This window comes from Thalia democratica, chromosome 3, assembly GCF_965202585.1.
Source record: "Thalia democratica chromosome 3, ktThaDemo2.hap1.1, whole genome shotgun sequence".
Lineage (NCBI taxonomy): Eukaryota > Metazoa > Chordata > Thaliacea > Salpida > Salpidae > Thalia > Thalia democratica.
Window position 1 is genome coordinate 41224991 of NC_139167.1, and position 23302 is coordinate 41248292.

General features: G+C 24.8%; 1 protein-coding gene across 2 annotated transcripts; it reads left to right on the forward strand.

The window, feature by feature from the left end:
* Positions 1-1105: 1105 nt before the first annotated feature.
* Positions 1106-15791, forward strand: LOC145831914 (uncharacterized). Of its 2 annotated transcripts, XM_082939268.1 has the most exons (23): positions 1106-1250; positions 1318-1482; positions 1755-1953; positions 2028-2148; positions 2252-2379; positions 2446-2733; positions 2955-3076; positions 3314-3420; positions 3619-3843; positions 4617-4803; positions 5582-5704; positions 6256-6329; positions 7448-7627; positions 7927-8121; positions 8350-8453; positions 9099-9308; positions 9929-10069; positions 10183-10249; positions 10487-10729; positions 11883-11978; positions 12285-12473; positions 13029-13471; positions 15140-15791. In XM_082939268.1, exons 1-23 carry the CDS (start codon positions 1127-1129, stop codon positions 15516-15518), a joined length of 4110 nt encoding a protein of 1369 aa, XP_082795394.1. In that variant the 5' UTR covers positions 1106-1126; the 3' UTR covers positions 15519-15791. The 2 variants fall into 2 exon arrangements, with proteins under 2 accessions (XP_082795394.1, XP_082795395.1); XM_082939269.1 differs by lacking the exon at positions 15140-15791 and having other exon boundaries at positions 13114-13310.
* Positions 15792-23302: the final 7511 nt, after the last annotated feature.

A 23302-nucleotide genomic window follows, 5' to 3' on the forward strand; every position in this document is an offset into this window, starting at 1 on the left:
AAAAATAAAAAGTTCTTATTGTTAAAAGTCACTGAAAAAAAATTATGGTTTGTTTAGATTAGACAACCCTTTTTATACAAAATTATAAACATTAAGTACGCTTGTTACAATGAAGTAGCAATTTTTTTTTTGTTTAGGTTTGTTTAAAAAGCTAGTACCTATTGACTGCACTACTTTCTGAAAGCTATAATCACACGTATTTAAAATCTTTAATTTATATGAGATAAATTTATGTAAATAAGTTTTAAACAAAAAAATTACATCGAACACATTTAAAACAGCTAAAATTTAAAAAACATTTATTGAGAAACATACCTTTTAAAAAAAGTTTAAGTTTTTCATGAAATATTCAGGAAGAAAGATTCATTTAAAACTTAGCATCTAAGAAATATTTTTATTTACTTTTTTGGTAAAAATTTTAAAAAGTCAAACAGTCAACTGATTTAAAAAATAAAACGATACACTTTTTTACGATTTCATACTTAACTTAAAAAAATTAAGTTTTTAATCAACTTACTTATAGTTATTATTTGAACAAACCAAAATAAAGTAAAGTTTATGTTGTTATCTAGCTATTTTTCGTATAAGTTGCAAAAGTTTAGAGAGTAAAAATGTCTATTTATCGATAATACTGTTTGTATATTTTATCCATCTAGTATGCATTTATTAATAGTTGTTGTCACGATTTTATAAATTATGTTTATTAGTATACTTAATTAAACTTTTAAAATAAAGTCTACAGTATAATATTTACATTCAAATAATGAAGCAAAATTATTATTTTCTTTCATAAAATTTTAAAATATTTTGTTAAAGTTTAATTATTTAGCAACCAATATTATAAAAATTTAGCAACAAAGATTTGTATTAATGAAGAAAAAACTACGTATATATTCAATACTAAAAAATTAAAGATGCAAATATTAAAGTCCAATATTTTAATGGTAGATATAAAAATACTTCTTTTAATGATAAAGACCAAAAACAAATAAGAATTACTTAAGAAAAAATTACAAATATCTAAAATAGTATAATAATATAAAAACTAATGTTAAAAAATATTATACAATCTAAACTTCGAAAATCAAACCTCTTATAGATTTCATGTATTAAAAAGACACTTAACATGTCTTTTTTTACTTATTTATTTCTAATATATCAAATCATCGTGGTAAGCTCAATCGATTGTCCTAAAACGATTGAATGGACGAAATACCACAACTCGTGTTTAAAATTAATTGTTGAAGCAGGTAAGTTAAACAAAACTAGTTTAAGTCGGATAACAAAACAAACCAACTAATACTTTTCTAAACGCAGCTTCGTGGAAACAAGCATCTACTGAGTGTCTTTTAAGTAGCGGAAGACTCATGAACATAACTAGAAATGATGAAGAGTTTTATAAGCTGTTACGACTGTCCAACGGGGGTGATAACAAGCAGGCTCAAGGAGATATATGGATCGGAGCACACGTGCCGCCGCTTGGTAAATGATTTGAGTGTAATTTATATCTAAAAATTGTTTGGCTGAAACCATTAAAAGCTTTGACTTTTATGCTTATTTTCAACGTTTGCCATCTGAACAAAGGTGTATCTTTTAAAATGACTTCTAAGAGTATACAATCTCAAATAGACTGTCGGGGTTTACACAAAAATAGTATACTTTGGTTTTAAATTGTTCAAAAAACCATAAGTATTTTCAGAAAGCTTTAGAAAATAAATATACTTTTTAACTTATTAAATTTTTATTTTTAACAGTTCATGACTCTTACTTTGATCAATGTACTGATGGGCTTATTTTTAAAAGAACAAAGTGCTTTAGAGTTCAAAAAGATACATACCACTGGAAACAAGCCGTTCAAAGTTGTTATGATAAGGGAGGAAGAATAGCTACAGTTAACAATGATGAGTTCTTAAAGTTCGTCAACAAACTTGCAAAAGATGTTTCTAAGACAAAGTAATCATTGTATTTAGTTTAAAAATAGAGTTTTTTCATGGTGATAATTGAAAATTATATTTTAAAATATAAAGCACGCAAGATGAATTCTGGGTCAATGGACAAGTTAAATTCTCTGAAATAGTAGATGAAAATAAAGAGAGACTATTCTTTCCTACAACCAATAAAAGTTTTATCAAAAACTCTTGTATTGCGGTTAGAAAACTTTTTTTTTAATAATTTTTATGAGTTTTCTAAAAGTTTTTCTATATATGTTTCTAAACTTCTTAAAATAATCACCTAAGTGTGTAAAATTCAGGTTATAGGTAAAAAAGATGCAAAAAATATGTACAACTTAAAACACTGTTCCGAAAAGAAAAGTTCAATTTGTGAATTTAGTTTACAACCTCAAAAACTACAAAAAAGTTCTAAAGAAGTTCCTCCGTCGTAAGTAAAAAAATATTTAACTTTTTAATTTTGTATGATCTTTTAAAAATCTAAAAATTATTTTAGCTACGTCGGAAGTTGCAATGAGATAGCGGTGCTTTCCTCTTTAGCTTCAGAAATTATAACGAACAGTAATCAAGAACAACCTTTACATAGTTTATTTGCTAAGCTAAAAAACGGCCATTATATTATGCTTCCGAAGTCATCCTCATTACAATTAAATACGAAACGAATTGATGACACAAGTTTTGATGGGAACTATCGATTAGAATACTGTAACTTCGACAGTACAAGAAAGCTGCTATCAAAATCGTCAAGAGAAAGCATTTCAAATGTCTATCTTAAAATGTACAAGTATGTATTTATCTAACAACCTATAACGGATATTTTTTAATGAAAAGTTTAAACCGTTTTTGATATTTTTAACTATTGTGATCTTTTTTTTTAATTATTTTCTACTACAAAGGCATTTTATTAACTTTCAAATTTTTTATTGTTTAGACTTCTTATTGTAAGCACTGCTTTTTAAGATTCAAATTAGAATTTAAGAAAAAAAATCTAAACAAATTGAACAGATGGTCAAACTACAAATCTAATGAACTTAAACTTGAAGTTTCTTCAGGAAACCTTAAATCTTACAACCAGTTACAATCTAGCACACAATTTATCGGGGCATGTATTTCTTCTAATTTACAAGGTACTTTTTTATATAAACATTTACATTGAGTTTTCCGTATAAAAAACTTAAACCTTTTGTTGAAGAAATGCAGTCTAACTATAAACTTATACAGTTAATGTTAATAATGTTCTATTTACAATAAGTGCTTTTAAAATGGAATAGTTTTGATATATATTAAAAAAAAACAATGCAATAAAAATTTATTTTTTGTTAAAAATAATCTTAAACCTTTATAACCACGTAATTATACTTTAGGTATATGGAAAACTACTTCTTGCAGTAAAAATTATGCTTTCGTATGCCAATATCATCAACTTGAAGCATGGAAAGATTTCAGAAAAAGCTATCCGAATGAACTTGAAGTTTTTTTAACTTTTCAACTTAATTTAAAAATTTTGAAGTGAACATAAAAAGCTACCGTTTACTCTTTAAACTTTTTAATTCTGAGTTATACTTGAAAATTTAAAACATAGTTTTAATAAAATATAACATTTTAAAGATTGGAAATATTTTAGTTGGTTTGAACTGTTTTTCAAACTTTGATAAGAGTTGAATTTTAGGTTTATAAAGCGTACATTGAGAATGAAATGTACCAATTGCACAATGCAAACGTCTCTGTGTGTAACGAGATAATTAAAAACGTAGAAAAAACAATTAAACAACTTTGCATATCGATTAAAAAATCAAAAAATAGTTGGAAGAACTTTGAAAACATGGAAGTTATTAACCTACTTATGATAACAATAGAAATAATGGAACGCATTCAAGACAAAATAAGTCAAAGTGTAAGTGACTAATGTAGTCAATTCGATTATGTAACTGATTTATTTATTAGCTAAATGTAAATCAGTTTTGTATTAAAGAATACAATAATTAGCTATTAGGAATAAAAAATATGTATAAGTAGTTTATTTAAAAGTAAAATTAAGTTAATCACATTCATTAAAAATAAATACTCAGTAAAAATGATACATAAGGGTATTTTTATATTTATGATTAAACTTGACATTTTTATTTAAAGATAATGTAATAACATGTTTTGAAAGTTCCTACAAAATATCTAGGTTAAAAAATAGGCTTAAATAACGACTTAAGTGATTATACCGTAGTTTGTGGTTTTGTATTAAAAATATAAAACTTTTTTTAATGTATTTGTTCACTATTTTATAGTTTTTAAATCTTTTAAGACAAAAAACATTATGTTAAAACTATACAATAAAAGTATACGTTAAAACGAGGTGTTGGCCACAGTTGTCTCAGTTTATATGCCATACTCAAATATTTGATCAAAAAATAACACAACTTACTATAAACAATTTCACAATAACTTTATTTTTAAATTTTTATAGAAATTTTATTTATAAAAGACATTAATAATGTATTACTTATATCTTGAAGTGAACTTATAATAATTCAAATTTTAATTCTATAGCATATAAAAGTTAAGTGTTTAAAGGTATAGTTTTACTCGTTTTTTATATAGTTTGAAATTTTTTCGACATTCACTATAAACCACGCAAAACAATTTTAGCTTTATTTCTTTATGTTAAAATTATAGGAGATCGATATTATGATTTTTGTTGAAGCCGTGTCTTTGTTGTCTGAGTTAACAGCTACTACTTACATGAAGACTAAAAACAATATTACCAGTATAAGGACTAGATCTAGTGAAAACAGTCTAGTTAAAATAAGTACTAGTATCAATGAAGGAGATAAAACGATAAATTTTCATTCGAATACAAGTGGTAATTTTTCTTACTTGATGTTATTAGTTTAACATAAGTAACACACTTTTACTCTATTTATTAGTAATATGTTAAAGTTTAGCTTTATTTTAAGACTACTATTTTAATGCTGCGATTAGTCTAAGCCTAGTTGTAAAGTTAAGTTTTGTTCACCTAACTCTGTAAAATAGTTAGTATTTTTTATAATTATAGCTAATTTTAGAAATAGTTTATATTTTTTTATTTGAAATTAAATAACACTTTATTTAAATTACAACTATAAAGCTTAAAGTCTGTGACTATATATTGTTATGAAAATTAAGCTTAAATTATACTTACTTACAGGGTAGAAATTTTAACATAAATTTACAAACACATAGGGCTTCTTATAAGACTAATAGTTAACTACTAAAACATTTTTAAACTGTGTTAGCTTTTTTTCAAAAAGATAGTATGTTATAACAAAAACTTAAGACTAGTCTGTAAAGTTTTAAAATTACGTACTCATATTTTTATAAATGTTCTAATTTCTTGAAGTTTTATTAGCAATGATATAGATTATATAATTATTTTCTAATAATGAATTTATAAATGGTTCCTTTGTACACCAGGTCCTTAGACCAAACTTTTTGAGCGCTTTTTTTATCGTTCAATAAACAATATAAATAAGATAAGTAATAATATGGTATTAAAATACTAGTTATATACTAAATTCTTCTTTCAAATACATTGAAGAAACTTAAATTTTTTTTTGATAAGTTAAATAAAGTTTTACAAAGTAAAGTTTTGTTATTTACAGCCGTAAAAATACACATATACGATAAATCAAGTCTTGAAAAAAAAGATGAAGTTTTGAAATTTAGTCACCAATCACGTACTGATCTATCGAGTATTGAGTTAAATCTAGATCCTAAAAGAATAGGTATTAAATATTCTTATTTTAAAATAACTGTTTTGGAATCTATCTAAATATTTAATTAGCAAATTAAAAAAATAAAATAGGTGGCTTTTTAAAATCTAAAATTAAGGAATTGATTTTATACATTGACATGACATAAGAAAAAAAAAATATTATAAGTAGTTGTTTCTATGTTTTCAAAATTAGCTTTATTCATAGCGATTTTTGTAAAATTGTACTTTTAGATGAAAATATATAATAAAAAAATACAAAGTGTTTTATTAAATAAATAAAGTTATGTTATTATTTATTTACAGAAATGTTTATGAAACAGACTAAAAATTTTATAAAAATGTTTTAGCATTTGTTCAAAAATTCACTTTTTTTTCTTTTATAATGGTTAAAAGTCTTTAACATACATATTTTAAAATTTGAGATCATTAAAAAAAGTTACTGATGATTTCCAAAATTGAGTTCCTATTTATAATTCAAGAAACTTTTACTTTAATAAGTAGAACTTAAAATTAAGAAAATATATTAAAGTAGAATTTTAAAAGAACGATTTTTTTTCTCAGAAAATGTTTCTAACCTAGCAGTCGTGTTTGCAACTTTTTTATTCAAAAGACAAAAAGAAGATGTAGATGTACAGGTATCTAAAAAAATAAACTAATAAAGTGTGTTTTTATCAGTAATCTTCTCTTCGGTACGCACTTTCGTCGAGTATTCTTTTTTTGCCGAGTAAATCTTGTTTTCAAAGTTTAAATACGTTTTTCTTTAAATTTACTTCAAAACTTTATGAAAAAGAAGTAAAAATGACAATATAAATTTTTGTTTGCGTTTTCCCATTAATAGTGAGGCTTGACTAAAACAAAAAGCAAATTATGCAAAAATACTTTTAAAGAAGAAGTTTCTTAAAAAAAATTATGAAAGTAAAAAAAAATTGCAGTTTAAATTTAGAAAGCTTACGTGTAAAATATACATAACTTTTTTTTTCTAAAATTTTAAGAAATTTGGCATTGAAAATTATTTTATCTACGTTTTCATATAAAAAAATTCTTAAAAAAAACTATGTTAATCTCAAATTTAAAGTACTAAACTACTTAAATTCTAAAACTGTTTGTAAAAGCATATGGTGTACGACTCGATAATCTAAAGGTTCTTCGTACAATAGGTTCCTAGACTAATTTTTTTTAGGATTATTTCTTTTATTGTTAACAAACAGTAATACTACTTTTCGTTTTCTAAAACTATGAATATTACAATACATCAAAAAATTTTTGTTGTATGTTAAAACGATTGAAACAAATCAGAAAAGAATAATAATGATGAACAAGACACGATAAAACGAAATACATTAAAGCAAAGTTTTCTTATAATAGCAAATATTAAAAAAATCTTCATCTGTTTAATCAAACTACAATTTACTAAACTTAAATTTAGAAGATAAAAATACTTTATAAGAGCATTTTTATAAATCATTACTTCAATAACTCACTAATTCAAAACCTTCAAATAATTTCGATAATAAGAATGATTATTATTGTTATTTTTTTAGGTTATTTAAGGTCACTTCTTAGACTTGTGGCTTTTAGCACAAGTTATTTATCAAACTAGTTGAAAGTTTTAGACTAGAACTTCTTAAAGTTTAACTTGCTGATGATGTGTTTAAAGTGTGTACCCAAGAGTAAACGATGCCTATTTAATTTTTAATAATATTTTAGAAAAAGAAAAGTAGTATTTAGAGAAAGTATTACTTTTTATAAACAGAAAACAAATTACATTTGGTCAGTCGAAAAACGCTTTAAAAAATCAGTAATGAAAAAATCTTGGTCTTACTATGATGATATGCCACTTAAATGGAAATTGAACTCTCCAATTATATCATCTTCAGCATTTTCATTGTATAAAAAAATACAGCCTTTACATGTCAGATATCAACTACCATTAGTTAGTTAGACCTTTTTAATTTATAATAACAATTTTTTTTTTATGTTTTCAGTTTGCTCTAACTACTATAAAATTTTTGTAAATTATTAATATTTATTTTTCAGTGATTAAATAATTAAGTGATTAAATTCTTAATATCCAAACAAGTACTTATCTTTTATTAAAGTTTTCGAGAAACAATTAAAATTACTGATTTTTTCGAACTTTACAACTTGATTAGATATAAAAAAAAAGTATTTGTTTATGTAGAACCTGTTTTTAACTAAATAAACTCTTAAAATAACACAAAACTAAACTAGTTGAACAAATCAATCGATGAGCTAAATGGTAATTTTACTTGTGCATACATAGTGTACGGTGATGTAATAGAGTGGTCTGATACTGGTTGTTGGGTATCATCTTCGTATAACAATGATACAAACATGATTGAATGCACCTGTAACCATACAACAGATTTTTCAACTCTGTTATTATACCAACCATATAATAAAAATGTTAGTGTTTAATTTCATTACAAATACTCGTTTAAAACAATAAGGTTGTTTTAGAAGCTTAATAAGTTTACCATTTAACGGCTAACTTTTAAACGATATTAGAATATAACATGAAAATGAACATTTTTATTGCAGTATACAGAAACTGAATGTTTCTATTTTATTTAAACATCTAAATGTATAAAATCGTGTATTTATTTCTAGTATAAAAAACTTAGTTTTTTACAGTTAGCCAATAACAGAAAGTACTTGTTTTACTTTGGATTTTTGGGCGAACTTATAAGTGTTATTTGCCTTTTTGTCTGCATCATCGTTTATTCAACACTCAAGAGGTTTTTTTTTAATCACATTTTTTTAAAGAAAACAGACAATTTAAACAACAACAAATTCAAGTTTTTATTTAAAGTTTTAAGAACTATATATGATTAAATAATTTTAAATAAACTTTTATGAAAAAACCTTTTGGTTTTTGAGAAGTACACCACGTACATAAATTAAAAAAAAAATTGTTTAATGCTTATTTAAAAAAATAGTTTACTAAAAGTAGCCATAGTCAAGTAAGTTTTAAAACTTCCTTTCGGCATAACTCAAAAAATATTTGAATTTGTGAATTGTAAAAATACTTAATAGAGCGTCTAATAAATAACATTATGGTAGTAAAAAAATATTTTTTAAAGTAGATAATTCACAATAACTCAGAACTATCAAAATTTGATATTTCGGAATTTTAATCGTCATAAATTAAACCAGTTTATATGTTACGATTTTAGTACAAACATTTCTTAAAAGCTAACTGGTAAAAAAATATCTATATTTAAAACGATGTACTTTTTTGACTTTACTACACTTTTAAAAATCCAAAAAAAATAAAGCAACACTTAAAATAAGCTATTATCCATTTACTTTCTGAAACAAAGAAAAAATATAAAAAAATTGATTTGTATTTACTTCATAATAAATCTGACTAAATATGAAAGGAAACTTAAAAACGACCGACTCACAATACACACTAATTTGATGACTTCACTAGCAATGGCTCACACTACATTGCTAGTAACACAAGTCACGTGGTTGGTATTCGAAAGCTCATTGGACGACGGTGTTTGTCACGTGTTTACTTTTACACTTCATTTTACGTTGCTAAGCTGCATGGGGTGGATGTTGGTCGAAGGAATAGTACTATACAAGTTTGTTTACGAGTATCCACGTTTTGCACTAAAAAAAATTTTTTAAAAAGTTGATAAACCACTTTACATCAATAATTTATACCTTAATTAACGAAGCGTGTTTAAGTTTTTCAAACAACTAAAATATATAGAAAGTAGCTATAATTTATTATATTGAAAACCTTACTTTGTAGCTTTATACTTATAGTTGAAACGTGATACTTATTATTGTACTTGTTTATCAAGATTTTTATTATGCTATTAATACTATGTAGTTTTGTTGATAGATCTCCATATGTACTATTTTTATTATTTAGTCGTCTAAAAGGAATATATAATATTGTAACTGTTTTATGTTTTAAGCTTTCAACTTTCAATTATCTATGTAAAAAACTAATTTACTTGCTTATTAATTTTTATTTCATTTTTATTATTAGCTGTTTTCATCGTTAAAGTCTTGATTTTTAATCACTAAGTAATCTATTATTACATCAAACTTTTTAAAACTTTATATCTAAGAAGGGACTAAATACTTTTTTTCAATTTACTTGAAAGCATTTATTTTTAGAAATGAGATTTTAGTTTTATTTATGCCCAATAAAGTAATTTTTTTTTTGTAAAAAAGAACTTTTTTTTTGTAGAAAAATTTTAGTCGTTTTGAAACGTGATTTGGACCAAAAAAACAAGTTTTTTGTATTTATCGGATGGGTTTTACCAATATTTTTGTCATCTACTTGCATATGCTTTTCAAAAATCTTCGGATTAAAATACACCAGTAATCGGTTAGTTATTGTGATAAGCATTTGAATCTTAGTTTTAGTTTGGTTTATTAAATCACAAGAAGTTAAGTTTAAAATCCTTATCAGAAAATATTTTTACGAAACTATTTTTCCAGATGTTGGCTCGGAAAAGAAGACAACGTCATTTGGTTTTTTATTGGACCTGTTTGCGTTGTACTAACTGTAAGTTCTCAGAAAACAATAATTAAAATAACAGATTTAGTTTTAAACTGTTTTGGTTTAAAAAATATTCGTACTTAAATATGTACAGAAAAATTAACTTAAATTGAAACGTTAACTAAATACTTAAAAATATACAGCCTACTTATAATTTTACAGTCCGTCTTTACAAACAAAAAGGTTTTTTATTGTCTAAATGTTTATGATATTTATATAAAAATGCAGTTTATTTATTTGCAGTTTAATTTTCTGATAATGTGCAAAGTATTGTACGTACTTGCAAGAACGCAAAGAAAAAAGATTATATCAAAGAACGCTCCCATGAAAATAACTTCTAATAATCAAAAACCTAGCACGACATACTTAGTCGGTAGAGGTGTTTTGATACTTACTCCAATTTTAGGCGTACCTTGGGTACTAGGTTTATTTAGCAACGACAGTGTTATTGTTTCATACCTTTTTGTTGGATTTACTTCTTACCAGGTTATTGTAAAAATTTTGTATGTAAATTATTATAAAGTTTACATTTAGTAAGTATGAAACAGTTTTAAAATTATTTTGTATTTTTTATATACGGGATTGTATTATTTGAAAAAGTAAATTTGAAGCAGCTAAAAGCTTAACTTCGTTTCCAATAAAAAGTTTTACGACAGAAGAAAGAAAAAAAAAACTAAAACAGTACCACCTATGATAAACTATTAATATTCATTAAATTTATCACAGGTTTTTGTTTGTAGCTCCAAGACTTTATTGTAAAATAATATCTAGCTTTAAAAAATTTCTAGAATTTTTGACTAAATAAATTATCAAGAACATTGTCATTAATAACAAAGCTAGGTTGTAAATTTAATTACATTAAAAAATAAAATATTACAACAATTAAATTGTATCCTGTCTTGGACAAAACGTTGAACGGTACCGAGTGATGTATGACTCGATAGCTGAACGGATTTTTGTACACAAGGTCTTAGGACCATTTATTTTGAGCGCTAATTTTGTTGAATAAACAATAATAATATCAAAAGTTGTAGGCATTCCATAATTAATCTAAAACTAAAAAAAAAACATTATAGCAAATCTACGATTTATAAAAATTTTACAGTATTTTTTTAAGGCAATCAACTTAATAAACTTATGAAATTATTTTTTTTATATATTGTGCTTGTAGTAACTTTGTCTTTAGATACCTATATTAAAGTAATGAATTTTAGTTTATGTACTGATAGAATCAAATTGTTTTAAGTGACTATGTAAAACTAAAACCCACCATTTATTGTAAGGGGTTAAAATATATTAAATAAAAGTGTTTTTAACCAATAGCCTTTAAATTTCATTTTTTAATTATATTTAAGACTTTATCAACATGATTTACAACTTTACAATTTTTAGCATTTATTTTTTACAATTTCGACAGTTTTTGAAATGTTTAAGTTTTAGTTAAAAAGTATTTAAGTATAACTAAAAAGTATTTAAGAATAAATTGTTACTTTTAATTTCAAAATTCTTATTGAAACAATAAATATAAGTTTAAAAATGTACTTTTTTTTTGTATTGTTAAATTGGATTGACTAAGTAGTAACTAAATTTGAAAAAAATATTTTAGTTTTGTTAATTAAATATAAAAATTTAACCGCAGGGTTTACAAATTATAATATTCTACCTATTCCTGAGCCCTGACATTAGAGCTGCATGGAATGAGAAGCGAAAAGGAAGTAAAACAGTACAAAATAAGGTACTTAAACTTGTTAACTTTAAACTTTTAAAAAACAAACAATTTAAGTTGTTTTATCATGATATTATTTCTAATTTTTTTCAAAAAACGCTCAAAATTGCAAGTGGTATTTAAGTAATATAAAAAAACTTCCTGCAATAAAACGTTTTTGGTTTAGAGTAAAGAGATTTTTTTTTGAAATTAGGGTTTAATAAACTTTAAAATAATTGTTATACGTGCCTAGTGTTTGCATATACTTGCATATACATTGTTATAGTTTTTTTTTAACTTACTCTAACGGTACACGTAAATTTTCTTTTACTTTAGGATCCATTCGTCATAATGGCTAAAAAAGATGCTGAGAAAAATTTTAAGCGTTATGTTAGTGAATTCATAAGAACTGCATTTAAAAATATAAGGTCAATAATTTCAAAAAAGGATTCAGCTTCTAGTTTAAACAAAAGAATTTCATCAACATCTTCCCAGCTAACTAACATTACTACAATAAGCAACGAAGTAAATTAGATTTCAAAAATAAATACATTAAGTATAATATATCTCATTTGATAGATAAATAAACTTATAAAAACTGACCTTATATAATCTATCCTTTAATTACAGTAGTTACAGTATATTTAATTATGTTGTATACCAACTTTTTTATATGATAATTCTATGGACACTGCTAATACCAAACGTACCCTGCGTATATTTGCTACATTTAATTTTATATTTTTTAAATTGTTTTACTAAGCTTGTATATAATAGAATTTAATTAAAGTTAGTGGTATTCACCTATTTAAGAAATTTTGCATCAATGTTGATTTACATATTAGTTATACGCTATATATAAAAAACAAATATTAAAACAATAAAATACAAAACTAATTTTGATTAATACTGTTAAAAATACTCAAGAATCATCATCGCATGAAAATTTATATATTATTTTATGGTTCTGGGTTAAAATTTATTGTAAAACAATATTGAACTAATTGGTACCTTAATTCGATGAGTTATATATTTAGTTTCCTTTTTTTAAGTGTAGATATATCAATTTTTGTTGTTTAGGTCAAAAAAATCGAAGAAAAAGACTTTTACAATAAAATTAACCAACTCTCGTCAAACAAACAAAATAAAACAAAAATAAATAAAGGTATATTTAAACCCAAAGAATTTGAAGATTCAAATGTTAAAAACTTATCTGATATTCCTAAGTCTAAGATAAAAGGTATAAACGATGAGAACTCGGTAGAAGAGCAAGTTGCATTTCATGTTAAACATTTTTCTGAATCTACTTCACACTCAAAATCAAATGAAAGATCTGTAGACTTTGATGAGATTAATCCTGAATTAGTACGAATTCGCAAAGTGAATAGAATCAAGAGTACCAAAGAAAAAGAAAAAACTCAAATGAAAATAGGAGAAAAACGTAAATATAGAAAAAGAAGACGTAAAAAACGGTCTGGTAAAGCAGAGAAAGGTTTTAAACCTACTAAAAGTTTTCCTCAAAGGTTTGCATTTCTTTTTATATTTTTTATAGTGGAAAATTAAAAATAGTTATAATATTTATTTTAATTTAAAGATTCTGTAAAGTTAGTTTTGTATGAGAACTAAACATTTTTATTTAATTTCACAAACAACAAGTACAAAAATATAAAAAGTATATAAATATTAATTCTTATAATTTTAAATAAAGATATAGCTATATTTAGACAACATAAAATCAAAAGTTTAAGTAAATAAACAACACTACAAAAACTAAATTTCTAAATATTAAAATTACATTAAATAGTTTATTATTTAACATATGTAAATTAATTAGAACGTCAAAAAACGTTTTATCAGTTATAAACGATCTTATTTATAAAATCTTATAAAGTAGTTTAAGTGTAAGTTTTGCAAACACAACTTTTAACTCCTAAATTATATTTTTTGCTTTAATTTAAATGTTCAAATAATTTTTTTTCAATATATACAAATGTTTACTTAATTGAACGAATGTGATAATAATTGAAATTATAGTTTTGTATGCTATAAAAATGATTCGTATTAGATCAGTGATAACTCATTAAAATGTTACCTTACTCAATTAAATATTATGCAATACTCTTTATAATTAATTATAAAAAAGTATTATAGTTGTACAGTTTCACACTTTTAATTAAAAATAAATCTAGCATAGTAAAAAATATATATACATATTAACTTATAGTCGCCATTTTTTGATGAGCACGTCATCACAACTTAGTTTCTTTTAAAAGCAGAGATCTTATAAATATAACAATCTTAAATATTGTGACTTTAAATTTTTGCTTTTATTTTATTGAAGATAGATGCATGAAAGCCTTAGTGAAAGTAAACAAAAAAATTACGATCATTAAATTACAAAATTTAAAAATTGTAACAACCCTATTTTCTAATTATTCAATTTAAGTTATTAAAATAACTGATTGATATGTAATATTGCTCCACTTAATATTGTATCTTTAATTTGACAACTTTTTTATTTGTTATATGCAAGATAAAATAGTAAAAACACTAAGAATTTAAACCTTTATATAAACTGTTAGTCTAGCTTGTTTTATGCTTTTTAAGTAAAAAATCATTAAGTCAAAAAGATTATTTTGTTATGATTATTTTTTTTATTTTAAACAAGGGTTAGCGGCAACTTTTAAAGCTTGCGAAAAAAAGTTGCTCGTGGGCTGCTCCATAGAAAAAAGTCCTTAACGGACGGCAATTATTCAAAATAAATGTTATAATTATTTAAAAATCTGTATTTTAAACCACATACTAATATAAAAGGAATAAAAAAGTACTCAAAGTAACTAAATATCAAACTTAAAGCCTTTTTTTAAGTTTCTACTACAAAAACTTTATTCAAAAAGCTATGTTTTTGGCTGAAAATTATATTGCGGGCCGCAGTTTACCGATCCCTGGTCAAAAAATTTTAATCAAATAAAAATACTTAATATTAGCTGTTTTATTTTCACAATAATTAGCTAAAACTTAATCTTTTTTTTTACTGTTTTCGTTGTACTATAAAATTTTACTATAAAAAAAAACTAAATTCTTAAAGAATTCGTACCCAAAAATTTTAGATTTAAGCAATTTTTCTCACCAAGTCAGTAAACTTTGGAAGTATGTTACATTTAGAATTGCTATTACAACAAATTTCACAGGACTGAAAAAGTCAAAAGCAGTAATACGACAAAAAACAAAAGAAGACTAAAATTCGCTAGAAAAATTAGTATTGGAAACAAAAACAAGCTTGAAGAGAAAGCTGATGATACACCTAAATTGCGGTTTAAATCCAGAGTAACGCCTCAAAGTTCAACATCATGGAGTACAATATCAAGTTCTACGTCATTGAAGAAATATCAAGAAAGTGCTAGTTTGAACACAGCGTCATTCCGTATAGATAGACCCAACAAGACTGCTGATAAAGTCATCAACGTTAATCAAAATACTATTTCACTATTTGAAAGGCCAACAAGTAGTGAAAGTAGAGATAGCGGTATAAGTATAACGAGATCAATAAGCGATTTCTCAAAGACTTAAAATTTGTAAATAGATTTTATTTTAACAAAACATAAATAAGTTAAAAAATACTTTTACTCTGTAATTATATCTTTTGCTGATGACTTTAGCAGCTTTAAAATATGTATATTGTTCAAATTTTGCTTATTAAAAAGATGTTTAAAAAAATATAGTTTAATAATTATAAAAGATCATAATATGCAGTTTTTAACTAAGCTGTGTAAACAATACAAGTTTTAAATAATAAGTTAGAGAATATATCTAATTTTTAAAGTGTATTATATCATAACTAGTAAACATACTTTTTTAAACTTGTAGATTTTTTTAATGAAGTAAATACTGTAAAATTAAGATTTAAAATGACTGATATACTATTTTAAAAATAAATATGATATGAACAGGACTATTTTAGTATATTTTAAAGTCTTTTACATACAGTTTAACATTAAAAATGTAAACATAACTGTAATTAAATCAAACTTTATCTCAGGGTTTCCCAAACTCATTATCATATTCACCCTCTTTTCAATAAATTAAATAATAATCAACTCTTTTCTTTACAAACTCTAAATACCTGATGTAAGTTGCAAACCTCCCGTCACTTATACCTCAAACTCTTTTTATATAGTATAAGTTAGTTGTTGTTATCTTACTAGTTATTGCCCCCGACTTATTAAAATCGCTCGAAAGAGGGCGATATCGGCACTATTTGGGGAATCCTGCATTAGAAACTATTATAGTTTATTACAGTTTATTGAACTACAAAAAAAAGACGCTCAAATTATTTGGTCCTAGGACCTGGTGCACAAAGAACCTTTCGGTTATCGAGTCGCACACCACGGATACCTTTTAACGTCTTGTCCAGGACTTAACTCTAACACCTAACTAAACCCTGTTGTTGTGTGTTATTTTTCTACAAAACATAGGTTTTTCTCTTGATAACTTTCTATCAGCTTGAAAGCGATAACAATCGCTCTTCTTGAAATATTTACTCTTTTTGACTAATCTAAAATAATACTGAAATAAGTTCAACTAACTAAACCTTAATGGCGTTAGTTTTTGTTCCGTGAATGGTTTAGTTGCTCTCGTTTGACGTTATAATCACTACTATATGTCTACTTACTCTGTATATATTCAGCATGTGTTTTATTTTTGTTCGTAGACGCGTCATATAAATGTTTTATAAATTTTACATACGCAAAGCTGTATACTATATACAGACTAACGTTTTTGTTGTTGAATTTCAATTATACATTTCACTAGATTAGATGATAAATAAAAACGATTTAAGGGAAGATTTAGTCGTATTAGCATATTGGACTCCAAACATATAGCTAAAACCATTTAAAATTTATCAGTATAAAATTTAACATGAAAAACTTTATTATGAATAATCAACGAGGAGAATTTAATTAGTAAGCATTGTAGTTATTATTTTTTTATGAAATATAGTTTATCAAAGATGTAAATAAAACGATGATTTATAGCAAAGGTTTTTTTTTTTTAATATTGTTTGAAATTCTTTAAAGTACACTAAATTAGTAAAAGTTTGTTTCAAGATATTTGCTCGTTACTTCATAGTTTTTTATAACATTATCATTAAATCTACGGAAGAGTATTTATATTTATACAATTCAGAGTTATAAAAAGTTTGTCGTCCAAAAACTACGTTAATTTTTACTTTCTGGTTTACATAGAAGATATTATTGAAACAAAAACAAAATAAAAAAATAATAAATGTAAAATTAAAATATTTTAAAATCGTGTTCAAATATATTAAAACATAACTAATAAAAGTTTTATAACTTTAACCACCTTTTTAAAACTTAATATTTACGCATCATACTTACTAAAACCTACCTTTTTCCTCTTATTTTCAGGGTCGCACAGATTCCAGGAAACCAGTCCAAACATACCCCTGTGGTTGAGTACAGCTTATCGAAGATAAAAGATATGGAAATTAATTTAATTAATATTTCTACTTATTATAAGTTATTTGAAAAATGTTTAAAACTTGTTAAGCGTTATCAAAAAAAAAAACTCATTTGGTCGAAAAATAGAATGTAAATGAACTAATATAAAAGTTTTCTGCTAACTAGGTTCGCACTTTGAGCACTACGCAAAAGTGCGTATCGAGCCAGCAGTGCGTATCTAGGAAACTTCGGTCTTTAACTACCTATGTTTAGCCTAATACAAATAAGTTTAAAGCCACTTAAGTTTAAAAGTAATTACAAAAGCAAGATTCCACAAAAAAAAACTTTCGTCATAAAAACAAAACAGATTTTCTGAAAATTTATTAAAAGTCCTACCTAAGTATTTTTTAGTATTTGTATTTATAATTATATTAAACCCATTAAGTTTTTTAAATTATCGTATATGGTCCTGGGCATGATGTTAAACTGTTCTGGTGTATGAATCGAAAACCGAAAGGTTTTTAGTACACCAGGTCCTCGGACCAAATTTATTGAGCGTATTTTTGTCGTTCAATAATTATTTTACATATTTTCTTAAGCGTTTAAGTTTTACATAGTACATATAATTATTTACTTATTTTAAACAAATAAAGATTTATCAAAACTTCGATCATGCTTTTATTAAACTTTGTTTATTCAAAAAAGCTAGTTTAGGATTATAAAACTTTACTTACTATTTAGATTTTTTTACGTTTGTGTTACAATCATGGGGTTTGTATATGTAAATTGCACTGTTCTTAATGTTTTTTATCTAAGTTTTATTAACCTTTGTGTTTTAACCATTGGTTATTTAAATGTTAATTGCAGTAATAAATTATTTCTTAGTTTATCTAAATTTCGTACAATTTTTTATGTATTTTTTATTACAATGTTTTAATCATCGCGTATGTAAATTTAAATTGCACTGTTCGTTATTTTCGTTAAAAAAACTGTAATTTAATTGTTTCAAACATTTGATTTGATCTAAAATTTGTGAGTTCATAACTTATCTATTGGTTCATTTTGTTTTAATTTATTTAAATTTTATATAGTATATATATATATTTTTTTTTTTTAAACATAATACTTTTGGATATTTACTCTTTTTTAAGTATTCATGTTGAACGTAGCGTTTTTAGGCTAAAAAGTGCGTTCCATACAATCAGTTCATACCTAGAAAGTGTGTATCTAGTTTGCAAGTTACTGTGTATAGAATTTGACTTAAAATTAAAACTAATCTTTTTCACAAACTTTACAAATACAAAAATTTAACGGATTAGATTTATTGCGTAAACTACTGATTCGACTAAACGGATAGCAAATAAAAAGGTTGAAAGTGATTCAACTTGGAATTGATTCGAGTTCGAACTGATTCGGGTAGGAATTTGATTCGTGGGGGATTAATCGGGTGGGAATTGATTTGGTTGGCAATTTATTGGGTGGGATTCGATTCGGGTTGGATGTGTTCGCGGGTTGGAACTGAACGGTTCCCGGTACACAGGTGCTGCAACCATAAAAGTTTTACATAAAAATTGTTTGCGAAGGCAGTGTTGGAAATAGTGATGTGATATCAAGTAATTACTGTGAATTCTGATAGATTTCAAGCACGTTTACAACTGTTAAAATTCTGCCTCCTATAAAAAACAAACAAAAATTCGCGCAAGCTGTTTGCGTTAAAATATAGTGCTTTGTGTTCGGTGGTTAGAAGAGACAAAACAATTTTAAATCTCCAATCAAAATATTTTTATTTTCCAGTAACACTTTGAAGCCAGTGGCTTACATCACACACGACGACCGTGGATTTTTCAGAACTTGTGCTTTTATAGAAAATGTTTTTATTTTCAGAGGTCTTACAGCAGTAAATCATGCAACAAACTTTTGCTTGCAGTTCGAAACAAATAACTACGAATGGTCGCAAGTCGCTGATATGATCGACGAGAAAATGCAGCTTGTGCTTACCAAGAGGAACTAGTAGTTTGTGGCGATTTTGGTGACATCAAGCTGCAGGAGAACGTTTTCAACACCGTGGAAGCGTATGATGTTGGTGTGGACACTTGGACGCGGACGCTGAACGTGATAGAGAGAAAAAGACTCTACAGTAGGTTGAAAATCGTCGTTGGAGGTGACGACAGAAATACTTGTGGAGTTTTCGACGGCATTTTTGATATGTTCGTTGCCTTTCCAGCAACAATGCCTTTAATTCTGAGTAAAGCTGTTGCAATGGGAGGTAAGATTTCATTTAAAATCTAACCCAAACGACAGAGTATATATTTATAATGTTGATAAGGACGAGTTTGAAGTATTGAAACTGAAGCATAAAATTTGCTTGCTAACTTTTCTTGTGTAAAAGTACTTTGTTACTAGCATTTGCTTCAAAAAAAAACTTCTAAGACATGTTTTCTTGTAAAATTTACGTAGTTCGTTTGTATTAGTCAAATATTTATAAAAACATACAGTTTTCTTGAATTTTTTATTTACTTACTAAATCTTATCAGTAACTAATATTTATTAATGTTTCAAAATATTTTTATATCTTTTGTTTATCTAATTTTGTCACAAACAGTATAAAAAAATTTTTTATTTAAATTAAAACATTGTTTTAATTTAACTAATTTCCTTAATAATAAATAGCTTTAATAAAAACGAAAACAATACAAAAGAGAAGTTTTAATAGAGTTTTAGTTAATAGTTATATAATATTATCTACATACTAAAAATATAACAAACATAACAAGAATACTTTGAAGATTTAAGTTTTAATAATCTGTAGTAGAAAAAAACTTTGTTTTTAATAATTTATGTTAAAAATAGTTTAGTAATCTATAAATTTTTATTCATGGCGAGTGCAGGTTGTTTCAACTTTCAAAAAACTAACAAATATACAAAAAATTAAAGATTTATATACAAATGTTAAGTGTAATACTTCATTGGAAGAATAAGCTTTTAGCTGTTACATTTATCATTTAAAGCTACCAAATTAGTCATTAATAAGCTAAATCGTTTACGTAAATTTAAGTCTATGATTAGTTACAAATTTTTGAAACTTTTTATTAGTATTTCTTTTTTATTACTCATATTTTATACAACTTAGAAAATATCAAACTGCATTTATAAGAGTCGGATTGTATAACACACATTGTATGTATCTAATATTAACTATTAATCTATAGTAATTATCGTTTATCTTAAGTAAATACACATACTCACCTACTTAATCTTATTTTCTTTCCTGTAGTACTTAAATTTTTTTACCGGACTCCATGGAACTGTATTAAATTGTTTAACACAGAGAAACGTTTGCCAGTTTGGGGTGCTAGATTGTCAATTTTGGACAGTTTAAATTCCTATAAATCAAAAACTTTACTTTTTTTAGGGCCACAACTCAAAAAGTAATACTTGTCTAAAACAATCAAAATGTGTATGTAGGTCTAATCAATACCTACAAAAAATTTTTTTTACGTTTGGAGATATATAAAATAAGTTTTTAAATATGATAGTAACAAACTATACATTATCCTTTCTTTATTACACTAAACACATGAGTTTGTGTGTTAACGGATTAACACACTTGAACGGAGCTCTGTAAAAAATAAATACTCTAAGGAAAGAATATAAGCTTAAGTAGGTATATACATATTTTAGCTTCTATTCTTTCCTTACAGTATTTGTTTATTTACAGAGCACCGTTGAAGTGTGTTAACCCGTTAACATACAGAAACATGTGTTAGTGTAATAAAGAAACGATACATATTGTATAACTTATTACTATCATATATTTCAGTGAACTTGTTTCGCTAGGATCTTTTATTAACAAACGCTTACATTTATATTTTTGAATACTTTTTAAATATATTAATTTTGTTAATTCAGAGTTTTATTTTTTGATAAATAATTTTTCCAACAGCAAAATAATATTTGTAAGAATTAGTAAAACCTACATACGCCTTTTTTCAAATATGTACTAATTTTTGAGTTGTCGTCCTTTTAACATTTTTAATAGCATTTGAATTGTCATGTAATCGTCAATTCAATAAAGAAAAAGTAACAGGCAAAATATTTTTTTTATTACTATAAGCAAGTTCGCTTGGATCTTTATTAAAAAAATTGAAATTTTGAATATTTGATTCCATTTTAGTGATTTTATTTTTTTTAAATCAATGATTTTCATAACATTAATACAAACAAATTTGTATATACTGTTTTAAATATAATTTTTTAAATAAATTCAAAAAAAAATCTTTAGGGTTTCCCTTTTTATTTTCATAACGCTTCCTTTGAAAAAAATAAAAGAAACAAAGACCAAAAAGAATACTCAAAAATTACTCTGAAATACACCAATTAACATTTTATTGTTTTAAGTTATGTCCTTATGCCCTATATCCTTTTCAGCCCCCTAACTTTCTAAAATGGCCGACTTTAGGAGCCCTGCTCTAGTTTAAGAATTAAAACAACCCTTATATATGCCTAATACTTTTTTTTTTGCTGTTCATCATGAACTCTGAAATGTCAAGTGTAAGTTTTAGAAAAGTCTATGAATTTGCCTTGAAGTTTTTTTTATAAGTTCCTCTTATTATTTTTAGAGTATCCTTTTTGCACTTTTATCTACAAAAATACTTTTATTTACATAAGAATGAACAACTTTCGGTTTTTATTTTTAATTTTAAACTGTTTAAACATAAGCAGACGTAAACTCTTAAGTAGTTATCAAATAAAACTGAAAGTAAATACATAAAATTTTACTGATTTACAGTTATGTAATTAATTTTTAAGAAAAAAGTTATTAGAGTTACAGTCATAACTAATTTGTTTGATTTTTTTTTTTGAGCTTTTATACATTTTTATTTTTTTAATCAAATATTTCAATTATAAAAGTAAGTAGCTTAAAATAAAAACTCTCTAATTATTTTTATGCAAAACCTAATTATTATTTTACTTAAAAAGATACATCTAATAAAATAAAGTTTTAAAAAATTCTTAAAGCTATGAAATAAAATAAAATTGTAAAAAAGTCTATAAAACAAACCTTTAACTTTAAAATTTATATTTTTTTTTTACAAAATGTTACAATAAACAAACTTGTCTAAAACATAAAAAAAAATGTTTTAGCCAGCCACATTGTAAAAATTTAAAAACAAATATAAAATTCTAAAGTAATTATCAAAGAGATACAAGAAACTTAACAACTTAGTCAAAATAATATATAATATTTGTAAATTTTGCTTCGAATATTAAAAAAGCCTTAATATCCAACTTTTTAAAATGTCGGTTGCAGTAGTAATGTTTTGGATATTTTTTTTATATCACTATGGAAAAAAAAATTAAGTATCAATACAGCAGTATATTAATAGTATCTAAAACGAGAGTGGGCAAACTGCGGCCCGCGGGCAAAATACAACTCTCAAAGCCAAAATCTGCGGCCCGCGTGGTACTTTTTAATTTAAAATACATATATATTTTGAAAACAGTATTAAAAAATTTTTTAGTAGTAAAAACTTACATTTAGGCTTTTAATTTAATAAATTGTTATTACTGATTCTCTCATTTGATTATTTTTTCGAAATAATTGCAATAATTCTAATATTTATTCTTTGGTTTAAAGAAGTGTTTTTATATTCATAACTACAAATATTTAAAAATAATTGCAGCCCCCAAAAACCTATGTTATACAGTGCGACATGTTAGAAAACTTTATAGAAAAATTAGCTTGTGATGTGAGTCACAAGTTGTGACTTATTAAAGGCTGCCGAGTGCCGACCCCTGATCTAAACCCCTGTCCCTTAGCAATTTTACAAACATATAATTAATAAATCAAAAAAAAAAAACTTCATTAGGAATAAAAATAAAGACAAGTAA

Bases quoted from the DNA above. Each gene is read 5' to 3' on its own strand.
- LOC145831914 (XM_082939268.1), top strand. From the start codon at position 1,127: ATGTCTTTTTTTACTTATTTATTTCTAATATATCAAATCATCGTGGTA. The intron at 3,844-4,616 runs GTAAGTGACTAA...TTAAAATTATAG, and splicing joins AAGACAAAATAAGTCAAAGT to GAGATCGATATTATGATTTT. The intron at 7,628-7,926 runs GTTAGTTAGACC...AAACTAAACTAG, and splicing joins TCAGATATCAACTACCATTA to TTGAACAAATCAATCGATGA.